Source organism: Pistacia vera, unplaced genomic scaffold (assembly GCF_008641045.1).
Source record: "Pistacia vera cultivar Batoury unplaced genomic scaffold, PisVer_v2 Contig1242, whole genome shotgun sequence".
Taxonomy (NCBI): Eukaryota; Viridiplantae; Streptophyta; class Magnoliopsida; order Sapindales; family Anacardiaceae; genus Pistacia; species Pistacia vera.
Window position 1 is genome coordinate 170001 of NW_022195296.1, and position 26566 is coordinate 196566.

The 26566-nt window shown below is 36.6% G+C and overlaps 1 protein-coding gene and 1 non-coding gene across 2 annotated transcripts; both read left to right on the forward strand.

The window, feature by feature from the left end:
* The first annotated feature begins 1921 nt into the window (after positions 1-1921).
* Positions 1922-2027, forward strand: LOC116118757. The gene has a single exon (XR_004126210.1). It is a non-coding gene; the product is annotated as a small nucleolar RNA R71 (small nucleolar RNA).
* Positions 2028-6481: 4454 nt separating this feature from the next.
* On the forward strand, positions 6482-21576 carry LOC116118620. Its single transcript, XM_031404615.1, has 4 exons — positions 6482-6700; positions 20206-20353; positions 20429-20859; positions 20998-21576. Exons 1-4 carry the CDS (start codon positions 6482-6484, stop codon positions 21574-21576), a joined length of 1377 nt encoding a protein of 458 aa, XP_031260475.1.
* Positions 21577-26566: the final 4990 nt, after the last annotated feature.

A 26566-nucleotide genomic window follows, 5' to 3' on the forward strand; every position in this document is an offset into this window, starting at 1 on the left:
ATTCCTCCTTCTCCAAGGAACACGTACTTGAGGTAACTAGGGAGAGGCTTCAAATCTAGAATAGGGGCTTGCAAAACAGAGGGTAAAGGACTCTCATTAGAAATTGGTAATGTAATATAAAGAATGTTACCTGACTGTTGTAACTTTGGAAAATCATTCAACGCTACAACAGTTTCCTGCAAATCAGTACTCAAGGCTAACTCCTCATTCTCTTTCTCAAGATGCTTACTAATGGCAACTTCCAATCCATCTTCTCCATCAAGTTCAAAAACTTCTTGTGCTAATGAATCAGTCACATCAATAGAATAAATAAGATTATCATCATCATCATCAGGATATTTCATGGCATCATAAATATTAAACTTAACAATTTCACCATCAAATTCCATGGTAAGTGTGCCACAATGAACATCTATCTTAGTCTTAGATGTTTTTAAGAAGGGTCTTCCTAACAAATAGAAGTAGATTGATCACCATTTTCCATATCAAGCATATAGAAATCAGTAGGGAAAACTAAATCATTAACTTGTATCAAAGTATCCTCAACTACACCCTTAGGATAGGCATTAGATCTATCAGCTAATTGAATCACAACACCAGTTTTATTCAAAGGTCCAAGTTTCAAAGAAGCATATATAGAATATGGCATGACATTAATAGAAGCTCCTAAATCTATCACGGTCCTCTCAAATATAGTGCTACCTACGTACAAGGGATAGTAAACATACCTAGATCTTTGCACTTCATAGGGAGTTTTCTTTGAAGAACTGCAAAAACATTCTCTCATACTCTCACCTTTTCACACCCTTTAAGTTTCTGTTTCCTCTTAAGTGTGCACAATTCTTTCAAGAATTTAGCATAATGAGGTACTTGTTTAATAGCATCTAAAAGTGGAATATTTACCTCACATCTACGAAAAGTCTCTTATAAATCTCTGTTTTGCTCATCTTTTCTAGATTCTGCTAAAGCTTGAGGGAAAGGAGATATTGGTTTATAATCAGAAAGAGGCGGAAACTTACGCTTAGGAACACCATCATCGTTGGGAACGTTCCTGTCTACAATGACATTTTTCACCTTTTCTTCCTTCGACGATACAGGGGCTGCCTTTATTGGAATCTCAACCCTTTACCACTTCTCAAGATGATTGCACTTACATTTTCTCTTGGACTTACCACCATTTGAGAGGGTGATTTCCCCGAACTTTGCGCCTCCAGCTTACTTATTACGGTTGCCATCTGGCCCATCTGATTCTCCAAACTTTGGACATTAGCACTTGTCTCCTGTTGAAATTGCAAAGTATTAGTGGCAAGTGACTTAACAATATCTTCTAAAGACATACTAGAACTAGAAGTTTGGCCTGGTTGTTGTCTAGGGGGGTATGGCTGCTTATATTGCTAGTAACCTAGGTGGTTTTAAGTCACGGGCTGATTCACTTGTGGATTCCGATAGCTAAGATTGGGGTGATCCCTCCATCCCGAGTTATATGTGCTCGAGTAGGGATCATACTTCCTTTGTGGTTGTCCAAGAAAACCACCTACTGCATTCACTTGCTCAATGGCCTCCTTTTGAAGAGTTGGGTACATATCAGTTGGATGCCCTACTGCTGAACAAATCCCACAAGCCTGAACAAATCCCACAAGCCTTCACCGTTTGCATATTACCTACAGCCATTTGACGAACCAGCGAAGTTAGACTCACAATTTGTTGTTCAAGGGAGGAAATATTTACCTCATTACCATGCCTAGATGGAAGGTCAAGCCTAGTGCCAAATTGTTAAGAATTGGCTGCCATATTTGCAATCAAGTTTCTCGTAGCCTCAGGAGTTTTATCCACCAAAGCTCCTCCACTAGCAGCATCAATCATGCTCCTATCAATGTATAAAAGGCCCTCATAGAAATACTGAATAAGTAGCTGCTCACTAATTTGATGATGAGGGCAGCTTGTACACAATTTCTTAAAGCGTTCCCAGTATTCATGTAGGGACTCTCTGTTATGCTGCCTTACACCACAAATTTCTTTCTGAATGTTGGTTGCCCTCGAAGCTGGGAAATATTTCTCCAAAAATAATCTCTTTATCTCATTCCATGTGGTTATAGTTCCGGAGGGTAGATAATAAAGCCAATCCTTAGCCGAATCCTTCAAAGAAAACGGGAAAGCTCTTAATTTAATTTGCTCCTCGGTCACCCTCATAGGTTTCATACTCGTGCAAACCACATGAAGCTCCTTTAGATGCTTGTGAGGATCTTCAATAGCAAGACCATGAAAAGTGGGAAAGAGATGTATTAGTCCAGATTTTAATTCAAAAGTAGTGGCAGCATCTAAAATAGGGAACGTTATGCATAAAGGTGGTTGATTCAAATAAGGGGCAACAAGCTCTTTCAAAATTCAATTTCCAACCATGACTTCCTCCTATTCTAAATCAGAGTTGCTAGCAAATCGGGAATCAAGAGCCAAATTGTTTTCCTCAGAATTTCTCTGAGCTTCCCTCCTTAACCTGCGCAAAGTGCTCTTTATTTCTAGGTCGAATGTTAAATTACCAAGATGAGAGGACCTGGTCATAGAACAAAAAATCTCATAAAAGAAATATAAAAAATAAATGACAAATAATGAAAACCGACTAGAAAATCTTAAAAAAAAAAAAAAATTATTATTTTTTATGACCAAAAACACAGAAATGGCCAAAAACCCTATCAAACGTTGTTTTTTGGCCTCGAGAGGGTAAGGATTTACTAGTCCTGTGCAAAATTTTGTTTTCTTCAAAATGGCTACTCGCACCGCTCCTAATTCCACCAAAATCCTGCTATGAACAGTACCACCAAATTTTTTTTTTTTAAAACAAGAACAAAAAAAAAAAAAAAAAAATCAACTAGAATCACTCCTCGGCAACGGCGCCAAAATCTGGTGTGATGTCGCAGGCAACCAGAATTAAAATCTAAGAATACATGTAGTAGTGTGAGTAAAGATCGTTCCCACAGAGAGTGTCTAGCCTAGTTTTATGTTAATTGAACAAGGATGGGGGGATTTGAGTATAAAGAAAACAATTTCAAGAAAAAACAACTAAGGGACAATTCAAATCAAATTATCGAAATCAATCAAAAGAACAAACCTTGGTCTAAGTCAACATCCACCGTCAGAATTTTACAACTAATCATCGATGCAAGTATATATCAATTCATACTTTGAATATTCACCGTTGGAACCATTTTCCTATCTCTCCTTAGTTGCAGTTAATTAGGAAACAAGCGATCTAATTAATCTTACTACTAAACAACCCAAGACAAATGCTAAAGGTTTAATCTAGAAGCAGCCTTAAGAACTAAAGAGATCGATGAAGCTGAACAACACAAACACAAGCAGTTGTATTTAATTTAGTTGAGCGTTCTTCTTTAGATTTAATAATTCTTGACGCAGCAAATTCCTAAATCTTAGTTACTCACAAATTAGAGGGATCAAACACTTATGGATTTGATATCTAATTTAGCTATAGATTGCAACAAATAATAAACTAGTAGGCCTCCTAGTAATTAAATGAGACAATAATGAAAATAGGCATAGAAGAACATCCAATACACAAAGCATATATTGAACACCAAAAACAGATTAGATCTCACAGTTTTATTGATTTTGAGGCCTCCGTTTCCTTCGACCAAGTTATGAAAATTTAGCTACTCATGGCCATCATGAAAACATAAAAGGAGAAGAAGAAGAAGAGGGGTAGGAAAAGCGTGTGTAGTGTGTTCCAATCTGGTCTCTCTCCCCCTCTTAAAAATATCCAATTCAAGTCTTTGAATTCTACTCAATCTCCTAAAAATATTCTAAGTTTTATCCTAAAATAACATTTATCCAAATCTGCTTAATTAAAAATAAAATAAAGTCCTAATATAACTAGGAAAGTGGTGTCTCCAGCTATAACTTTCGTGCACCAGATCTTCAAAGCTTCCAATAATAAACCACCTATTTGAATTGCATGGTAAGGCCGAATGTTCTAGAACGTTAGCAGTGCAGGTGTGTCAACTTCAAGCCCAATTACAACCTTGATGCATCAAGTATCTCTCCAAACTCAAAACATGAAAGTTGTAGATCTATTTCTTGGTGTTCCACAGCATTTTTAATGATCTCAATCAAAGCTCGGATGAGAGAGTTATGCCTAGATTACAAAGCAATGTCAAAATTGTCCGATATCACCTAATTAGTTTCATTTTGCATTTAACGCCTCCATTTGCATTCTAAATCAGAATAAAATAATAATGAGTACATTTAGGCACCAAATAAGTATAAAATACTAGACATTAAGGGGAGCAAAATATGACATTTTGCATTCTCATCACATTGCCATGAGAAGGAAGTTGGTGGTCACTTTGGAGGAACTAGAACAGCAGCGAAGGTCCTTCAATCTGGATTCTTTTGGCAAACCCTATTCAAGGACACTTTCTGGTGGGTTCAAGAATGTGATTAATGTCAACGAAGTGGAAATATTTCAAGAAGAGATGAGATGTCATTGAACAACATTCTGGTCGTTGAACTTTTTGATGTGTGGGGGATTAACTTGATGGGCCCTTTCCCGAATTCATATGGAAATGTGTACATCTTGATGGTTGTTGATTATGTATCGAAATGGGTGGAAGCAATTACATTACCCTCTAACGATGCCAAAGTGGTGGTGAACTTTGTGAGGAGGAACATTTTCTCAAGATTGGGAGTACCACGGGCAATCATCAGTGATGGTGGAACTCATTTTTGCAATATGCAATTTGATACTCTTCTGAGAAAATACGGAGTGGCACATACAATTGCTACACCATACCATCCTTAGACCAGTGGGCAAGTGGAACTATCAAACAGAAAGCTGAAAAGAATTTTAGAGAAGACAGTTAACGCATCCAGGAAAGACTAGTCATGGAAGTTGGATGATGCATTATAGGCATACCGCACCGCGTTTAAGACTCCAATTGGTATGTCTCCATTTCGTTTGGTGTATGGGAAGGCATTTCACTTGTCAGTGGAACTCGAGCATAAGGCATATTGGGCAGTCAAGCAGCTAAACATGGATTTACAAGTTGCTGGGGATGAAAGGATGCTGAAATTGAATGAACATGACAAGTTTCGTCATTAAGCTTATGAGAATGCCTGTATTTATAAAGAGATGTGGCACGACAAGCATATCACGAAGAAAAACTTTGAAATGGGTCAGAAAGTACTGCTGTACAATTATAGACTTAGGCTCTTTCCCGAAAAACTTAAGTCTAGATGGTCCGGACCCTTCATAGTTACAGAAGTCTACCCATACGGTGCTGTGGAAACTCACATAAGGAAAAGGGTACATTTAAGGTGAATAGGCAGCGATTGAATCCATACATTGATGGAGCGTTGAGTTGCAAGTCAATACCTGTCAAGCTCGACAATCCAGAATGAGGACTTGAGAAAGTCAAGCTTCCGACTATAAACAAGCGCTTCTTGGGAGGCAACCCAAGCGTTCTCATTTTTAGTTGTTTTAAATTTGTTTATGTGTTTTCTAACTTAGGAAATAGTTTAATTTCGTTTGTCTTTTGGTGTTTCAAGTGAATGATCAAAATGTGGCATGAAAGAAAAATTTCCCAGACTTCGCCGTGGCATTGTTTACACTGCCAAATGCGGATTCATGGAATTCAAGATTTCTCTGCGGCATCGTATACACTACCAAATGCGGACTTAAGCAAAGTTTACTCTTCGCCATGGCATTGTATGCACTGTGACGTTTAAGGAAAAATTTCCCAGACTTCACCGCGGCATCGAGCATCTCGCACAAGTAATTCAAGAACTTCACCATGGCAAAGTTTACTCTTCACCACGGTGAATCCCATTTTCTATATAAACTCGCTTAAACTCTTCATTTTTCGCGTGAGTTCCAAAAAACTTCCAAGAGCAAACAAATCTCACTTTCAATTTCAACCCTTTTCTAATAAAATTTCTTTCACCATTCCACACCATCACTCCCATAAACACTTAAACAACCTTCCCTTGCACCAAATCTAACCAATTTTGAAGAAAATTTTGAAAACCCTAGGTTTTCCAAATTTGGGGGTTTTGCGATTTGGAGACAAATTGGAGCAATTGAAGGTTCATCAAGCTTGGGTGTAGTAAGATTTTGAGTTTTCATGCTTTTGTTTTTACAGATTTCATGGTTTGAATGATCAACCTTTATATTATTGCCTGAACTCAAAAATTTTAGATATTACTTGCATGATTTGAGTTGTGATTTGTGCTGGGAGTGTGGACGTGTTGATTTTGATTGATTGAAGGCTAAGGAAGTTTGGGTGTGTGCTTGTGAAGAGTGTGAGTGCATTTGGAAGTTTGGTAATTGTTGGGGTGTGATTGTTGATTTTGAATTTTAAGGTGAAGTGAGGAATTGATTTGAAGTAGTGAGACGTGTGTAGTAGTGTTGGAGTAGGCAATGGAATTGCTGATTTTGGTGGTAGAGTGTAAAGAGTACTTTTGAGAAAAAATGCCAGTCAAAGCAGTTCCAAGGGGTAAGGGCAAACAGGTCGATAGCAAATTTGTGAATGAGAAGGCTAGGCAGCTTTACGAAGTAGCAATTCAAAGAAAAGACAAACGTTTTATTGCTGAGAGAGGATTGACCACTGTCAATGCAGACGCGTGGAGCAAAGGGAGAGGTTGGGACATCTTTCTACTTGAACCGAAGCATTTAGCCATAGAGCCAATTGTAAGACATTTTATGCAAACTTCTCTGAGTGTGAGCCCAATAATGTACATGTGAGGGGTATTAAGGTGTCGTTTAGTGCAAAAATCATCAATGAATTCTACGATATTGATCCAATTGACCGTAATGAGTATGTAGAATTCAAGGCTAAGTAGATTAACTATGATGAGATACTCAAGGTTTTAACAACGCTAGGTACCTCTTGGGAATTCTCGAAGAAGGGAATGAGAAGCATAAAAGGGACTAATTTGATCCCCATGGCTAGAATTTGGCAATACTTTGTCTGTGCAAGGATGGTTCCAGAAACACACTACAGTTTAGTGGCTTTTGAGCGAGAACTCTTACTTTATGCCATTGCCACTAGAAAGAAGATGGATGTAGGGAATATCATAATGGAGAATATAAGGCTACAGCCAAACCAGGGAGAGCGAATTTTGCCTTCCCACATCTCATCACTGAGATTTGCATTAAAGCTGGAGTCAAGAAGGCGGATGATGAACCACTTCTTTATCCTGCCCCAGTCCTCGACCAAGTCTATTATTTTAAACTCCTAGAGCGTCCTACCATTGGAGAATCCAGTTCAAGCTCAAAAGGACCAAGAACCACACCCTCTACCATAGCTCTTGCTCCATCTCCCACGACAAAAGAAATGCTACAAAATATCCTGAAAAAGATGGATAGAATGGAGAGGCACAAGATTGGATGGCAGACTAGACCCGCACATTGTACAAGATGCAATCGAAGTGTTGGGCTAATCGGGGCATTGATTTAGCCAATTTCCAATGGCAAGAATGGCGAGAGGAGGAGGAAGATCAAATTCAGGATGATGCCATGGAGGAAGAGCACGACGCTGATAGAGAGGATGCAGATGAATGAGCCTGAAATACATTTTTGTTTTGTTTTATTTTTTTTGTGTTGTACAGTGGAACTCAGTTTTTCTTGTTTGTATGTTTACTTTGTTTTGCATTCTTAGGTTTTAGGTTTAGTTAGTTAAGGTCTGAGAATGAGATGTATTTTTTTCCATAATCTGTGAAGTTTTCTAACACATTTTGGACCCTTGAGTTTATGTGCCTTGACAGATTTCGCTGATGGAGAAGACGATGAAAGGATGTCTAGATTTGAGCTCACTTCGATCTTCACGAATTAATCAGGGGAGTATCTCACACCTTATGATCATTTTTCTTTACTCTAATGTGTATTATTGATTGATTTTGAGGACAATGCCATTTTCTGTTTGGGGGTAGAGAAAAATTTATAAATGTTTGCATGTTTTAATTAACTTTTATCTTTCTATGTTTTATTGTTTTTGGGTTGTGTGTTGATTTAGTTTGTGTTTTGTTTTGTTGCCTAGATGATTTGCATAAGTCCATGATGAGATGTTGATCGTTGGAATTTTATTTATAGAAAATGCGAAGCATTGCTTCAAGTTTAGGTTGGTTGACTTGATTTAGCTTGAGGTTCGTTGAGTGGTTCAACCACCATTTTCATTCTTTTGGCATACTTAGAAACATTTTATGTGGTTAGGTGAAGTCTTGATAATGTTGGTGGACTCTAGAACCTAGTTGAGAAGTGTTTAAGGAGAAATTCTAGGATTAGACATTGTTGAGGAAATGATTTAGGCATTTTTTTTTTTTTGGAACGTTTGAGCCTTTCTAGCCAACCCATGAATGAATCTTTCCCTAGCCACCCATTTGAGCCCTATGAGATTATCATTGCCTTATTTTTCTTGCAAACCAAAAATTATCCAATCCCTATACCCTAAACATTTAATCATACCCTTTAAGAGAATCCTAGACCTAATGTATGACACAAAAGAGCTTTGAGAGTTGTGTGAATAAGTGATGGACCAAAATCTTAAGTTTGGGGGTTGCAAAAAAAGGCGAGAAGAAGGGGAAATTGACCTCAGTGGTTTTTTTTAAAATAAAATAAAATAAAAAGAGAGAGAGAGAAATATAAATTTTTAGTTCAATTCAAAATAAAAAATAAGAAATGCATATGTATGAGAGTTATGAAATGGTTGACACCTTGATTGGTGGTTGAGAAAGAAAGTGGAGATTGATGTAGCTCGTAGTGTTTGCATAAGGAAAACCAAGTTCTCTTACTTTGTTTATCTTATTCTTTTCCTTGGAGCCCACTACCCGAGCCTAACGTTACAAGCTTGCAAAGACCTTTTGATCCTTAGAGATGTCTAGTCCACATTAGTGGAGAGTAGTTCGATACTTAGGCTTATGGAGTCTACCACCATTTGATAAACTTTACATTCCTGCATAAAATAATCTGGGAAGTCGGAAAGTGAATTGAAGTGGGGATTACCTACTTAGGGGACCGATAGAGAAAGATAGTCAATCAATTTATAACTTTTTGGAGTGTTAAGCATTTTCTTGTAATAATGTTTCAACAATTTTTGAGACTTGCATTTGCAATTAATCTAAGCATGTCTTTTGTGTTTGATTTTGAGCTTTAGTTTTCTGTTTTTCTGTTGTTTTTCTTTAGTCTAATTTTGTGCCTTATGCTCGAGGACGAGCATATCTTAAGTTTGGGGGTATTTGATAATTGTAGGATTATACTACTTTTCTATACCTTTTTGGTCGATTTTGGATACTTCTTAAATCGTTTTGTGCCTGAATTGCAACTTAAATTCATATATTTTACGTTTCAAGCCGAAACATGCATTTGGAGCAAAACCGAGCGAAATTGAGTTTCTAGACTCATAATTAAGAGAAATTTAGGAATTGGGGAAATTCTGATGCGGAGTGGAAACACTATGAAGCTTGTTCCAATCGGGGATCACGAAGATCAAAGATTCAAGCGAAGAAGCAAGCGGAGGGTAGTTTCATAATTTCAGAATAAAAGAACAACGTTCACCGTGGCAAAGATGATTCTCTGTCGCGGTGAGCTAGCCTCGGGTCAGATGGTTCAACAAGATTTCAATTCGATGCCGCGGCGAAGTTTATTCTTTGCCATGGCGAAAACTACATTTCTTCTGTTATTAAAACGTTGCATTTTAAATGTATTACATTCGAATCCTAGGGTTTTGGCCGACTATTTAAGAGAGCTTTAGCTCATTTTAGAGGGGGTTCGGATTTTGAGAGAAGAAGAGGAAGAGGGAAGATTTCATTCTCTTTCTACTGTTTTTATCATGTTGATTTCTTTTCTTACAGTTTATTGTCCGAATTTCTTTAGTTTAAATATGAACTAACCCACTTTTGGGTTAGGTTTTGACCTAACTTTGATTACAAATGTTTAATCTATTAAGATGTTTTTATATTCTATTGCATTGGATTTTGTATTTATTCTTGTTCTTAACGAAATTGAATTTGCGTTTTCCTTATTTCAATTGAATGTTGAGCATGATGAACTGAGAAGTGATTCATGTGTTAGCCTCTTAGAGTAAATACCATAGTTTAATGAACGCTAGAGATGGGTTCGGAGATCTATGAAATCACTTTAGGGTTCCATTTAGCTAAAAAGACTTTGAACTATTAATCTTCATTTTGTTGGGTGCGGAAACTTAATAGGGATAAGTAGGAAAATATAGCCTGAGAAGGTATGTTTTACAACTTAGGGAATTCAATTTAAAATCCTTCCATGTGAGTTTAAAAGCAACATCAACTGCAGATTGAATCAAAGTAACTTAGTGAAGTCAAACCCTAACCTCTTTGTCTTGAATTGATATTTCCATAATCAATTGATGTTTTCTTAAGTTGTTAGAATTTAAATTTATGTTATTAATTTTGTGTTAATTTCTGTTTTTGTCTCCCACAATTCCAAAAATCTTTATTTTCTTCAACTAGTTACAAACCTAGGAAAATTAGTACTTAACACACAATCCTCGTGGGAACGATACTCTATTAATCACTTTATTACTTTTTGTAACTAGTGCACTTGCTACACATTGCATGCTGTAAAATCAACGCATCAACTTGTAGGGTGTTTGTGGGTAACATCGCTGAAAACCCTTACAAGACTATAACTCATCCACTAGGGGGACCTAGGGGTTTAAAGGATTATTGTATACGCTAAATGCAATCGTGATAACCAACAGAAGTGGTTTAGGATGTTTAGTTAGGTTAGATTTTATTTTTATATCGCTTTCATTGCTAGGGACTAGCAATAAGCTGGTTAGGGGTTGTGTTGAGTGTTGGAAATGCAAATTTATTTAGTGATTTGGGGGTGAAACTGTAAGAAATTTAAGGTTTAATGCATGATTTATGATGTGAATTCTTGCATGTTTCGTTATCTTCCAGAATCATGAGTTGTGTGTGTTTTTCAGGTATTGTAATACTTTCTTTCTAGCTAGTATACTCGTAAAATAATCAATAAAACTCATTAAAAATATATATAAGAAAATACACATATAAATGAGTAATAAAGTATGGGCCCATATTTAATTTTTCTTTGTATACAAGTATTTAAAAAATATACTCAAAATAGCAACTTGATAGTGTAGCCCAATCCCTTCCACTGCATGACATTCCGAGTGACCGCAACTCACCTATTACTTGCAAAAACATTGAAAACAACGGAGTGAGAACTAATTGGTCAGTAAGTAAACCCACTATGCTACCGTTCTCTCTCCGTTGATTAAATCCTGAATTTTCTTTCCTTACAACTCATTTCTTGAGTATTCCTTATTCTTTCTCTATTCTTCTCTCTGTTCTTTCTCATCCTTTCTCTATTTTCTCACTGTTTTTCTCTCAAGTTTCTAATTTTTCACTATTCACGATAATGAGCATGGTATTATGCATATTTATGATGCAAATGCACAAATGCATAGATTATGCATTTTCTTTTCTATTTTTCTTATTCTGTTTTCTGTTTCTTATTCTTTATTTCTTTCTTTCTCTTCTAGTCTTTCTTTCTATTCTTTCTTTTCTTTCTTTCTTTCTTTCTATTCTTTCTTTCTTTTCTATTCTTTCTTTCTTTTCTTGCTGATCAGACTTGGTTGAGGCATGGATTTGGAGCCTTGGTCGTGTGAGTGAATTCTCTAATTCTGGGTACAGTCCTCATCCACACGCACTTCGAATGGACTGTATAATTCTTCTTTTTGAATTCTGAGGCCGCTCACTAAAGGCAGCGTGCATGTGGGACTCTGTCACTCTTAGGCTGCCCATCGCAACAACCTTCTCTTCTTTTTATCTTTTTACACTTCTTTAACTAAAATTTCAGATTTGAATATCTTAATATTCTCATTTCTTTCTATTTTCTCTTTAACATATTTTAGTGCTTTTTCATGCTCTTATGAAGATGAATGTATGTAGATGGTTTCATGCTTATAATTCTTTCTAAATGCAAATGTTTAAATGCAAGGATGCCATGTAGCATAAAAATAAGTTTCTCTCTACCATCTACAAACTCATATCAATTCATAAATGAATAAAACTCATGCATACACTTCTATTGGACATTTCATCAAACATAATGCATGCATAATCAGACTCTAATTTGACTACAATTCTATCTCTTTCTCAAGCCACCAATATTTGGAGTAAAACTCCCTTAAACAATTACTAAACCTGTCCAAAACAATACACTCCCAAAAATTCTACTCAACTCTTTCTAACTTCAACCAAACTTCAATTAATCATCATACAACCAAAACCACTTCTCATGGCTAAATTCTATTCATCAATAATCATCAAACTCATCAATAATTCATCAATTTCATCAACAATTCTCAAATCATAAGCATATACATGTATGTAAAATCTCTACACACTTGATTTCTCAAATCATAACTTGGGTGGGATTTACTTACCTTTGATATGAGCAATCCAACCCCTTTTAGAATCTTCTTTGATCAAACTCTCTTCTTCTTAAATCCTATGAGCATAAACTATCAAAATTCAACACTTTAAAAATGAAAAATCACTTCTTAGTGCAAGGATCTTACCTAAAGTTGCTTGAGATTGAAAATCCACTCAAAAATACCTAAAATCTATGAATTCTTTTGAAAAAGAAGTGAAGAAATTGAGAGGATTTGGAGGAGAAGTGGCGTGAAAATGGGTTGAAGAGTGGCTAGGGTTTCACTATTCAATCCTTGATATAACATAAAAATATATATTAGTTTCCCATTTTGCCCTTACACTTTCTTTAAAATTCCATTTATGTCCCTTAGTCAATTACCATAATGCCCTCATTTTTATTGTATTCTCCATGAAATTCTATCTCTTTTCACTCCCCACTTTTTCAACAAATTTTGAGTGAAAAGACCATTTTACCCTTAATGCAAGTTTAAGGCATTTTCTTCACATTTTCTGAAAATAACTTTAGCAAAAATCAACTTAAGGTATAAGAGCATAAATTAAATTACATACCTCCATGTGGACGTTACAATTCTCCCCCTCTTATAAGAATTTCATCCCCAAAATTCAAACAAACAACTCCGAGTAACAGTTCTACATATCTTGCTTCACCTCCCATTCAACTTTATGATTTCTCCAAAGGACTTTCACTAAAGGGATACTCTTGTTTCGGAACTCTTTAATCTTTCTGTCCAATAAATGAACTGGACGCTTCTCATACACAAGGTTTTCTTCTAAGTCCACATCTTCTACACTTAATATATGGGAGAGATCACTTACATATTTCCGAAGCATCAAGAAATGAAATACATTGTGTACTCTGTCCGTGCTGGATGGTAGAGCCAACCTATAGGCTACATTTCCCACTCGTTGTATTACTTCAAATGGACCAATGTATCTCAGTGCTAACTTTCCCTTGCTACCAAAACGCATCACCCGTTTGTAGGGGGCAACTCTTAGAAACACTTTATCACCCACTTCGAATTCAACATCTTTCCTCTTTAAGTTTGCATAGCTTTTCTGCCTGTCTTGGGCTTGTTTCATTCTACTTCTGATTAACTTGACATCTTCTATCATTTTCTGAGTTAGTTTTGGCCCAAGAGTTATATTCAACTCATCTTTCTCACCTATCTCATCCCAATGTAATGGAGATCTACAACGTCTACCATACAAGGCCTCGTAAGGAGCCATCTTAACTGTAGACTGATAGCTATTATTATAAGCAAACTCCACCAAGGGTAACATCTCATGCCAGAACATTTTGTAATCCATGCAACAAGTCCTCAACATATCCTCAAGTATTTGATTTGTTCTCTCTGTCTGACCATCTGTTTGAGGATAGTAGGCAGTACTAAAAGCCAATCTGGTACCCGAGTCCTCTGTAAACTAGTCCAGAAAGCTGAGACAAATCTGGAATCTCTATCTGATACTATTGTCAGGCCAATTAATCTAAGGTAGTGCTCTCCTTTACTGGAAGAGAATGGGTTGACTTGGTCAATCTGTCTACTATCACTCATATAGCATTAAACACTTTCTGCACTCTAGGGAGACCTGTAATAAAATCCATTGAAATACTTTCCATTTCCATTCAGGAATACTAAGCGGCTGAAGCAACCTTGATGGCCTTTGGTGTTCTGCTTTCACTTGTTGACAAACCAGACACTTAGCTACAAAATCTCCAATATCCTTCTTCATTCCTGGCCACCAATAACCTTTCTTTAAGTCTTGATACATCTTGGTTGCTCCAGGATGAGCAGTGTATGGTGTGTCAAGAGCTCTGATGTGGAATCTGGTCACGCGATTCAAGAGCTCTGATGCATATGATCTAAGAGATCTGACCGCACGATTTGACAGACTTGATGCGTGAGCTTTGATATGCACGATCTAGGAGATTTAACTATGTGATTTGAGAGCTTTGATGTGTACGACCTGAGAGATCTAACGCATGATCTTAGAGATTTGACCGTGCGATCTGAGAACTTTGATATGCGCAATATGAGAGATTTGATCCACTCGATCTATGCTATCTATCCGCCCGATCTCAATGATCTGGTCGCGCTATCTTACAGCTCGTATGTGTACAATCTGAGTGATCTGGCCGCGTGATCAGAATGCTCTTATGCGCGTGATCTAATAGATTTAATCCATGTAATATGAGAGACCTGATACCTACGATCCGAGAGCTCTGATGCACGTGATCAAAGCGATCTGACTGCGCAATCTAAGAGCTCTAATGCATACGATCTAAGAGTGACCAAGCGATCTAAAAGATCTAGCAGTGCAATCTAAGACCTCTGATGCGTACGATCTGAGAGATCTGCCCTTACGATCTGAGAGATCTTATGTGTGCGATCTGACCGCGCGATTTGAAAGCTCTAATGTGTACAATTTGGTCGCGCAATATGAGAGTTCTAATGCACGCGATCTGTGTAACGCCCACATCAAGGTACGTAATTTTATTTATGCCCTAATACCCTTAGTTGAATCTTGTTAGAGTTATCTTTAAAATAACATTAAGGGTAAAATGGTCATTCCACTCATAATTAGATGAAAAAGTGGGGAATGAAAAGAAGTAGATTAACATGGAGAAGTTAATAAAAATGAGGGAATTATTGTAATTGACTAAGGGACATAGATGGAATTTTTAGAAAGTGCTAGGGTAAAATGGGAAACTATATATATTATTATATAGTAATAACAGTTCAAGAGTTGAAACCCTAGCCACTCCACCCATTGTTCACGCCACCTTCACCCCAAATTCTCTCAAATTTCTTCACTAAATTTCCAAGGAAATTCATAGGATTTTGGCTAGATTTTGATAGATTTTCAATCCTAAGCATTCAAAGGTAAGATTCTTGCACCAAGACGTGAGATTAAATTTTAAAGTTTTGAATTCTTATGGTTTATATACTTAGGGTTAAGAAGAAGGGGAATTCTACCAAAGAGAGATTATAGTGTTGGAATTGCTCAAATTCAAGGTCAGTAAATCCAACTTTAGCTTTGATTGAATAAATACTTGTATAGAGAACTTTTTTATATGTTGTATGTGTGTTTGGATGATGAGAATTATGGATTGAAATTGAGGTTGTTTGATTTGTGAATCTTATGGCCTTGAGAAGTGATGTATTTGTATGTGTTGAGTTGATGAAATATGAAAGAATGGATGTGGAAGGGTGAAAGGTGAAAATTCAGTGGTTGTTGGCCTTAGGGAGTTTTTGTTCCAATTTTGGTGGCTTGAGAAATATGTGGAAGTGTAACCAATTTAGAGTTTGTATGTGCATGTAAGGTGTTTGATGAAATGTCAAAGAAAGTGCATATATATGAGTATATTACATTATTACTTTCTTATGGAAATGTTGTTGGTAGAGAATACTAGTTCCATAATGATATCTTTATATGTCATAATGCATTCTTACATTTGAGCATTTGCATTTAGAAAGAATAGCAAAGAATGAGCATATTTACATGCACATATACATGTATGAGATCATTAAAGAATAAAGAGAAAGAAAGAAAAGAAATTAATTGTAGAGTCATTATCTAAAGACCATAATTAAAGAATACCTCAAATCTGAAATTTTAGTTAAAGAAATATAAAAAGAGAAGAGAGGAGAAGGTTGTTGCGATAGGGAACCCGTGAGTGACAGAGAAGAAGAATATTGATGGGAATGCAAAATGTCATATTTACCCCCCTTAATAATGTTTAGTCTTTTATACGTATTTGTTGCCTAATTGTACTCATTATTACTCTATTTTGATTTAGGATGCAAATGGAGGTGTTAATTGCAAAACGGAACTAATTAAGTGAATTCGGACAGTTTCAACATTATTTCATAATCTGGGCATAACTCTTTCATCCGAGCTCCGATTGAGATGACTCTAAATTCTGTGGAACACTAAGAAATATATCTACAACTTTCATGTTTTGAGTTTGGAGAGATACTCACTGCATCAAGGTTGTAATCGGGCTTCAAGTTGATGCACCTGCACTGCCGACGTTCTGGAACATTTTGCCTTGTCATACAAATCAATTGGGCAGCTTATTATTGGAAGATATGAAGACATGTGGCACGCAAGTTACAGCTCAGAATCACCACTTTCCTATTTTATTTTAGGACTTTATCTTATTTTCAATTAATTAGAATCAAATTAGGATTAATGTTATTTTAGGATATTAGAATATTTCTTTTAGGAGATTTAGTGGAATTCAAATACTTGAACTGGATATTTTTTTTAGAGAGATCAGATTAGGTTTGGGGGAGTCATGCCTCTCTCTTGCATCTCTGTAACTTTTCCTTTAGAATTTTCGTGATGGCCATGAGAGGCTAATTTTTATAACTTGGTCGAAGGAAACGGAGGTTTCAGAATCAATAACTATGAGATCTAATCCATTTTATTTCAGTGTTCAATTTTATGCTTTGAGTGTTGGATGTTCTTCTATGCTTATTTTCATGATTATTTCATTTAATTGCTAGGAGGCCTACTAGGTTATTATTTGCTACAATCTACTGCTAAGTTAGATATCAAATCCGTAATTGTTTGATCCCTCTAACTTGCGAAGCAATTAGGGTTATTAATTTGCTGCGTCAGGAATTAGTAATCTTAAGAGGAACACTCGACTAAATTAAATACAACCACTTGAGTTTGTGTTATTTAGCTTCATCGATCTGCTTAAGGCTGCCATTAGATTAAATCTTTAGCGCTTGTCTAGGGTTGTTTAATAGTAAGATTAATTAAGATCGCTTGTTTCCTAATTAATTATAATTAAGGAGAGATAGGAAAATAGTTCCAACGGTGAATATTCAAAGTAAGAATTGATTTACTTTTGCATCAATGATCAGTTGTAAGATTCCGATGGTGGATGTTGACGGAGACCAAGTTTCGTTATATTAATTGATTTCAAATTGAATTGTTTTTGTTTTTGTTTTTGGCTAAGATTGTCTTCTATTTTACTCAAAACCCCCCAGCCTTATTCACATCATCGAAAATTCGGCTAGACACTCTTCGTGGGATCGACCCTTGCTTACCCTATTTACAGTTCAGTAGTTAGGTTAAGAAGGTTTTTAATCTTGGTTGCCTACGACAGCACACCAGATTTTGGAGCCGTTGCCGGGGAGTGATTCTAGTTGATTTATTTTTGTTTTTGTGATTTCTTGTTTCATTCTTGCTATTTTTTTTATTATTATTATTTTATTTTCCAGAAAAGCAGAAAAAAAAAATTGTGAACAGTAGTACTGTTCATAAGGCAAAATTTGGTTGAGTTAGGAGTGCTGCGAGTACCCTTTTCGAAGAAAACAAAATTCTGAGCAACACTAGAATTTTTCTAGCCCCATCCTCTTGAGGCCAAATTCGAATGTTTTGATAGGGTTTTTGGCGTTTTTGTACTTCTGGTCATATAAAAAAAAAAAAAATCTTTATTTTTTTTTTTCTGGTTGGTTTTCATTATTTGTCATTTATTCCTTTTATAAGATTGTGTGTTTTATGACCAGGTCTTCTCAACATTCGACCTAGAAATTGAGAGCACTTTGCGCAGGTTAAGGAAGGAAGCTCGGACAGATTCCGAGGAAAGCAATTTTGATTTAGAAGAGGAGGACGTCATGGCTGGAAATCGGACTTTGAAAGAGTTTGCTGCCCCTGATTTGAATCAAGCACCTTTATGCATAATGTTTCCTGTTTTAGATGCTGCCACTACTTTTGAATTGAAATCTGGACTAATACATCTCTTGCCCACTTTTCATGGTCTTGCAGTGAAGATCCTCACAAGCATCTAAAGGAGCTTCATGTGGTTTGCACGAGTATGAAACCTACGGGGGTGACTGAGAAGCAAATTAAATTAAGAGCTTTCCCGTTTTCTTTGAAGGATTCGGCTAAGGATTGGCTTTATTATCTACCCTTCGGAACTATAACCACATGGAATGAGATGAAGAGATTATTTCTGGAGAAATATTTCCCAGCTTCAAGGGCAGCCAACATTCGGAAAGAAATTTGTGGTGTAAGGTAGCATAACAGAGAGTCCCTACATGAATACTGGGAACGCTTTAAGAAATTGTGTGCAAGCTGCCCCCATCATCAAATTAGTGAGCAGCTACTTATCCAGTATTTCTATGAGGGTCTTACATACACTGATAAGAGCATGATTGATGCTGCAAGTGGAGGAGCTTTGGTGGATAAGACTCCTGAGGCCGTGAGAAACTTGATTGCAAATATGGCAGCCAATTCTCAACAGTTTGGCAATAGGCTTGACCTTCCATCTAGGCGTGATAATGAGGTAAATATTTCTTCCCTAGAACAACAAATCTCGAGTCTAACTTCTCTTGTTCGTCAAATAGCTGTAGGTAACATGCAAACAGTGAAGGCTTGTGGAATTTGTTCGGTAGTAGGGCATCCAACTGATATGTGCCTAACTCTTCAAGAGGAGCGTGTTAAGCAAGTGAATACAGCAGGCGATTTTCCTGGACAACCGCAAAGGAAGTATGATCCTTATTCGAGCACATATAACCTTGGATAGAGATATCATCCTAATCTTGGCTATGGGAATCCATAAGTGAATCAGCCCCACCATCAAAACAGCCCAAATTACTAGCAGTATAAGCAGCCATACCCCCTTAGACAACAACTGAACCAAACTGCTAATTCTGGTATGTCTTTAGAAGATATTGTTAAGTCTCTTGCTACTAATACTTTGCAATTTCAACAGGAGACGAGGGCCAGTGTTCAAAGTTTGGAGAATCAGATAGGGCAGATGGCAACCGCAATCAATAAGCTAGAGGTGCAAAGTTCGGGGAAATTACCCTCTCAAACGGTGGTCAATCCAAGAGAAAATGCAAGTGCGATTGTCTTGAGAAGTGGTAAAGAGGTTGAGATTCCAACAAAGGCAGCCCCTGCATCGTCGAAGGAAGAAACGGAGAAAGATGTAGTTGTAGACAGCAACGTTCCCAACGACAATGGTGTTCCTAAGCGTAAGTTTCCGCCTCTGTCTAACTATAAACTGGTACCACCTTTTCCTCAATCTTTGGTAGAATCTAGAAAAGATGAGCAGAACAGAGATATATATGAGACTTTTCCTAGATGCGAGGTAAATATTCCACTCTTAGATGCTATTAAACAAGTACCTCGTTATGCTAAATTCTTGAAAGAACTGTGCACACTTAAGAGGAAATAGAAACTTAAGGGGTGTGAAAAGGTAAGAGTGGGAAAAATGTTTCTGCAGTGATTCAGAGAAAACTACCAGTGAAGTGTAAGAGTCCAGGTATGTTTACTATCTCTTGTATGATAGGTAACACTAGGTTTGAGAAGGCCATGATAGACTTAGGAGCTTCTATAAATGTCATGCCATACTCTATATATGCTTCTTTGAAACTTGGGCCTTTGAATAAAACTGGTGTTGTGATTCAATTGGCTGATAGATCTAATGCCTATCCTAAGGGTGTAGTTGAGGATATTCTGGTACAAGTTAACGACGTAGTTTTCCCTACTGATTTTTATGTGCTTGATATGGAAAATAGTGATCAAACTACTCATATTTTGTTAGGAAGACCTTTCTTAAAAACATCCAAGACTAAGATAGATGTTCATAGTGGCATACTTACCATGGAATTTGATGGTGAAATTGTCAAGTTTAATATTTATGATGCCATGAAATATCATGATGATGACGATGATAATCATGTTTATTCTATTGATGTGATTGATTCTTTAGCACAGGAGGTTTTTGAACTTGATGGAGAAGACGGATTTGAAGTTGCCATTAGTAATCATCTTGAGAAAAAGAAGGCGGAGTTTGCCTTGAGTACTGATTTGCAGGAAACTATTGCAGCATTGAATGATTCTTCAAAGTTACAGCATCAGTCAGGTAACGTTTCCTATATGGCATTACCAATTTCTAACGAGAGGCCTTTACCTTCTGCTTTGTAGGCTCCCATTCCAGATTTGAAGCCTCTCCCTAGTTACCTCAAGTATGTGTTCCTTGGAGATGGAGAAACATTACCAGTGATCATCTCTAGCAAACTTAGTGCATTGCAGGAAGAGAAACTTGTGCAGGTCCTTAAGGAGCATAAGACGGCAATTGGTTGGAAAATTGCAAATATTAAAGGAATTAGCCTGTCTACATGCATGCATCGTATCTTGCTTGAAGAAGGAGCAAAACCTTTCTGTCAACCGCAAAGAAGATTGAACCCACCCATGATGGATGTTGTGAAGAAAGAGATCCTGAAACTTCTTGAAGTTGGAGTGATTTATCCCATTTCGGATAGCAATTGGGTTAGCCCTATTCAAGTGGTTCCTAAAAAGACCGGAATAACTGCTGTGAAAAATCAGAATGAGGAGTTAGTTCCTACCTGTGTTCAAAATGGGTGGCAGGTTTGCATAGATTACAGGAAATTAAATGCTGTAACCCGCAAGGACCACTTTCATCTACCTTTTATTGATCAAATGCTTGAAAGGTTAGCTAGTCATTCTTACTATTATTTCCTTGATGGTTATTCAGGTTATTTTTAGATTGCGATTGCTCCGGAGGATCAAGAGAGGACGACTTTTACATGCTCATTCAGAACTTTTGCATATCGTCGCATGCCCTTTGGTCTTTGCAACGCCCCAGCCATTTCCAGACATGTTGTTTCATCTAAGGGCATTGAGGTAGATAAAGCCAAAGTTGACATTATTCAATCTTTACCGTACCCCACTAGTGTGTGGGAAGTTCGTTCTGTTCTTGGACATGCAGGTTTTTATCGAAGATTCATTAAGGACTTCTTCAAAATAGCACCCCTATGTAAGTTGCTACAAAAGGATGTGGTTTTTGAGCTCGATGAGGCATGTAAAGTGGCGTTTGACAAGCTGAAGGAACTGCTGACTTCTACCCCAATTATCCAGCCCCCTGACTGGAACATTCCTTTCGAGATAATGTGCGACGCAAGTGATTATGCAGTAGGTGCTGTTTTGGGTCAAAGGATTGGAAAAGCATCTCATGCCATTTATGATGCTTCCAGGATTTTGAATCATGCCCAGAGAAATTATTCCACCACTAAGAAAGAACTTTTAGCTGTTGTTTTTGCTTTAGAAAATTTTCGATCTTATTAGCTTGGTACTAAAATTATTGTTTTTTCTGATCTTGCAGCTTTGCGTTATTTGATGACGAAGAAAGGGGCAAAACCGAGATTAATAAGGTGGATACTTCTCTTGAGTGAATTCGATTTGGAGATCAAAGACAAAGGAGGGACAAAAAATAGTGTCGCAGATCATTTGAGTCATCTAATTCACGTGGAGGATGAACTTCATTTGCAAGAAATGTTCCTTGACGAGCAATTGTTCTCCACGAGTGTGACATTACCTTGGTATGCAAATCTTGTAAATTTTTTTGTTACTAACATCTTTCCTCCTGGTTTTTCTAGGGCTCAAAGAGACAAGATCAAGAGTGATGCCAAATACTATGTGTGGGATGACCCATACTTATGGAAGCATTGTGTAGATTAAGTAATAAGAAGGTGCGTTCATGAAAATGAAATTATTTCCATTCTCAGCTTTTGTCATTCTTATGCATATGGAGGTCACTTTGGAGCTAAGAGGACAGCGAGGAAAGTGCTAGAATGTGGTTTCTATTGGCCATCTTTAATTTGAGATTAATACTCTTTTTGTAAGTCATGCAATAATTGTCAAAGGACAAGTAATATATCCCAAAAGAATGAGATGCCACAAACCCCCATACTATTTTGCGAAATTTTTTATGTTTGGGGCATCGATTTCATGGGACCGTTTCCTGTATCTTTTGGTTATGTTTATATTTTGCTTGTTGTTGATTATATCTCGAAATGGGTGGAAGCTAAAGCCACTAGGATTGATGATTCTAAAGTTGTTGCAGATTTTATCAAGTCTAACATATTCTACAACTTTGGAATTCCAAAAGCTCTAATAAGTGATCGAGGCACTCACTTTTGCAATCGAACTGTGGAGGCTTTGCTGAAAAAGTATCATGTGACCCACAAGGTGTCTACTGCCTATCATTCGCAAACTAGTGGACAAGCAGAAGTGTCAAAACTAGAGATCAAGTCCATCATTGAGAAGATGGTCAATCCAAGTAGAAAAGACTGAAGTTTGCGCTTGGATGATGCCTTGTGGGCATATAGGACTGCATATAAGACGCCCATTGGTATGTCACCTTTTCAGTTGGTGTTTGCGAAAGCATGCCATCTTCCAGTTGAGTTAGAACACAAGGCTTATTAGGCAATCAATAGTTTTAACATGAAGATGGATGAAAGTGGAAAACACAGGAAGTTGCAACTACAAGAGTTAGAGGAAATTCGCAATGATGCCTATGAGAATGCAAGGATTTACAAGGAAAAGACGAAGGCTTTTCATGACAGGATGATCTCTAGGAAAGAGTTTAAAGTTGGTCAAAAAGTCCTTCTATACAATTCATGACTTCATTTGTTTCTAGGTAAGTTGCATTCTCATTGGATTGGACCTTTTGTTGTTACTAATATGTTTCCTCATGGTGCAGTTGAAATTCAAAGTTTAGCAACTTCGAAAGTGTTCAAGGTGAATTGCCATAAACTTAAGACTTTCTATGAAGGTTTCCAAGAAGAAAATGTGGCAAGATTGGACCTTGAGGATCCGACTTATTCAGATTGAAGAAGACAGCCTTGAGTCAAGCCAACGACCATAAACAAGGTGCTGCTTGGGAGGCAACCCAAGGGGAGTTTGTTTTCTTTTTCTCGCATTTTAAATTTTGGTTATTTTTGCCTTTTCTTTGCATTTCATCTTACATTGGGGACAATGTTAGTTTTAAGTGTGGGGGAGGGGATTTAGGTTGTGTTTTAATTTGTTAAAAAAAAAAAAAAAGAACATATAGTTTTTCTGTTTTTAGGAAGGTTTATGCATTAAGTCATGTCTAGTGATGCATGAAATAGTAACTTGACTTTGTTGTTGAGCATATTCCTTGACTTAGGATGTTAGCAATATTTCATAAAATAGAGTTAATCATATTTGAATCTTTGTAGTTTGAAACAATATGTCTTGAGAAGTTGTGTGAACTTAGTGACGAAAAAATTGTTTCTCTTAAGCTAGTCCTAAATTTGGGTTTAAGCAAATAGGAAAAAGAAAAGAAAGGTATGTGGTGAGTCGAGATGGAGCGTAAAACGCACTCACTCATAAACACAACCATGAAATGAGATGGAGCATAAAATACACTCATTCTTTTTCAAAACAGAAAGAAAAAAAAAAAAAGAAAAAAAAATATATCCTTAGTTTGTTACCCAATTTGTAGTAGTAAAGAGAAACAGTTGAGGAAAAGTTGAGAGGGGAGTTGTACATGAATTGGTTGTGATTAGTTTCCTTGTTTACATTGATTGATTGAGAGTAATTGTGGAAAATGATGAAGAGAGATGAATGTCATTAACTCTACTTCATTTTATTTTGCTGCTTCCTAAGTTAGGTACGAATATGCATGGATTAAATATTGTTGCTTATGCATCAGGATGGTGTTCTTGATATGACTTGAGATGATGGTGTTCCTCATATGACTTGAGTGTAGTGTTTGTTTGAATTAGTTTGCCCGAGGACGTGCAAAAGCTAAGCGTGGGGGAATTTGATGGGAATACAAAATGTCATATTTACCTCCCTTAATGTTTAGTCTTTTATACCTATTTGTTGCCTAATTGTACTCATTATTACTCTATTTTGATTTAGGAAGCAAATGGAGGTGTTAATTGCAAAACGGAACTAATTAAGTGAATTCAGACAGTTTCAACATTGTTTCATAATCTGGGCATAACTCTCTCATCTGAGCTCCGATTGAGATGATTCAAAATTCTGTGGAACACTAAGAAAGAGATCTACAACTTTCATGTTTTGAGTTTGGAGAGATACTTGCTGGATCAAGGTTGTAATCAGGCTTCAAATTGACGCACCTGCACTGCCGACGTTCTGGAACATTTTGCCTTGTCATGCAAATCAATTGGGCAGTTTATTATTGGAAGATTTGAAGACATGTGGCAAGCAAGTTACAGCTCAGAATCACCACTTTCCTATTTTATTTTAGGACTTTATCTTATTTTCAATTAATTAGAATCAAATTAGGATTAATGTTATTTTAGGATATTAGAATATTTCTTTTAGGAGATTTAGTGGAATTTCAATACTTGAACTAGATATTTTTTAGAGAGATCAGATTAGGTTTGGGGGAGACATGCCCTCTCTGTCTTCTCTGTAACTTTTCCTTTGGATTTTCGTGATGACCATAAGAGGCTAATTTTATAACTTGGTCGAAGGAAACAGAGGCTCGGAATCACAAATGTGAGATCTAATCCGTTTTATTTTAGTGTTCAATTTTATGCTTTGAGTATGGATGTTCTTTATGTTATTTTCATGATTGTCATTTAATTCTAGGAGGCCACTGGGTTATTATTGACAATCTACTGCTAGTTAGATATAAATCCGTAATTGTTTGATCCCTCTAACTTGTGAAGCAATTAGGGTTATAATTTGCTCGTCAGGAATTAGTAATCTTAAGGAACACTCAAAAATTAAATCAACCGCTTGGTTTGTGTTGTTTAGCTTCATCGATCCCTTAATTCTTAAGGCTGCATTAGATTAAACTTTAGCGCTTGTCTAGGGTTGTTTAATGTAAGATTAATTAAATCGCTTGTTTCCTAATTAATTATAATTAAGGAGAGATAGGAAAATAGTTCACGGTGAATATTCAAAGTAAGAATGATTACTTTTGCATCAATGATCAGTTGTAAGATTCCATGGTGGATGTTGACAGAGACCAAGTTTCGTATATTAATTGATTCGAATTGATTGTTTTGTTTTTGTTTGGCTAAGATGTTTTCTGTTTTATCAAAACCCCCCAGCCTTTTCACATCATCGAAAATTCGGCTAGACACTCTTCTGGGATCGACCCTTGCTACCCTATTTACAGTTAGTAGTTAGGTTAGGAAGTTTTTAATCTTAGTTGCTACGACAGCAACACTAAATATCCCCACGTGCACGCCACCTTTAATTAACGGCCTGAGAATAAGAAAGAAGAATTTGTATAGCCCATAAGAAGTGCATGTGGATGAGGACGTACCGAAGAAAGAATTTGATAATACACTCACACAACCAAGTTTCTGAATCCAAGCCTCAAACGAGTCCGATTGGCAAAGAAATAATAGAAAAGAAAAGAAGAAAGAAAAAGAAAGAAAGAGAAAGAAAGAATAGAAGAGAAACAAAAAAAAAAAAAAAATTGAAACAGAAAAACAAAAAAGAAAACAAAAAAAAAAAAAAAAATTGAAACAGAAAAACAGAAAAGAAAATGCATTGCATAGAAAAAGTTTATGCATTTGTGCATATGCATCATGCCATTTCTACTACCTTGAGTTCGTTTCCCTATTTGTACTTACATATCGGTAAGTGAGAAACTAGAATCTTAGAAAGAGCAGAGAAGAATTGAGAAGTTTGGTCTAAGGAAAGAAAATCCAGGATCTGAGTAACGGAAAAAGAATAGAAGTATTGTGGGTTTACTTGCTGAGCAATTAGTGCTCACTCCATTGATTTCACTGTATTTGTAGGTAATAGATGAGATGCGGTCGGGAGGAACGTCAAGTAGCGGAGGAGAATGGCACCACTGTCCGAGACTACTTTGTACTTTTTTTTGTGACTTTATTATTTGATGTAGAGATTTGTATATAAAGTTAAATTTATTTTGGGCCAACTATTACATTCTTATATATATATATATATATATATATTTTCTATAACATGTTAGTGAGTTTTACTTATATTTTTCCAAAGAACTACTAGCTAGACAGAATATTACAATCTGGGCTATCTGAACCCGCGGTTTGAGAAATATGGTTGCATGATCTGTAAGCTCTTGTGCGTACAGTCTGAGAGATCTTACCGCATGATCTGACATATCTGGCCACACGATCTAAGAGGTTGATGCGCACAATCTGGGAAATCTAATGTGCAGGACTTGAGTGATCTAACCAAGCGATCAAAAAGATTTAGTCGCACAATCTGAGTGCTCTGATGCGTACAATTTGAGAGATTTGGCCACGTGATCTTAGAGCTCTGTTGCACACAATCT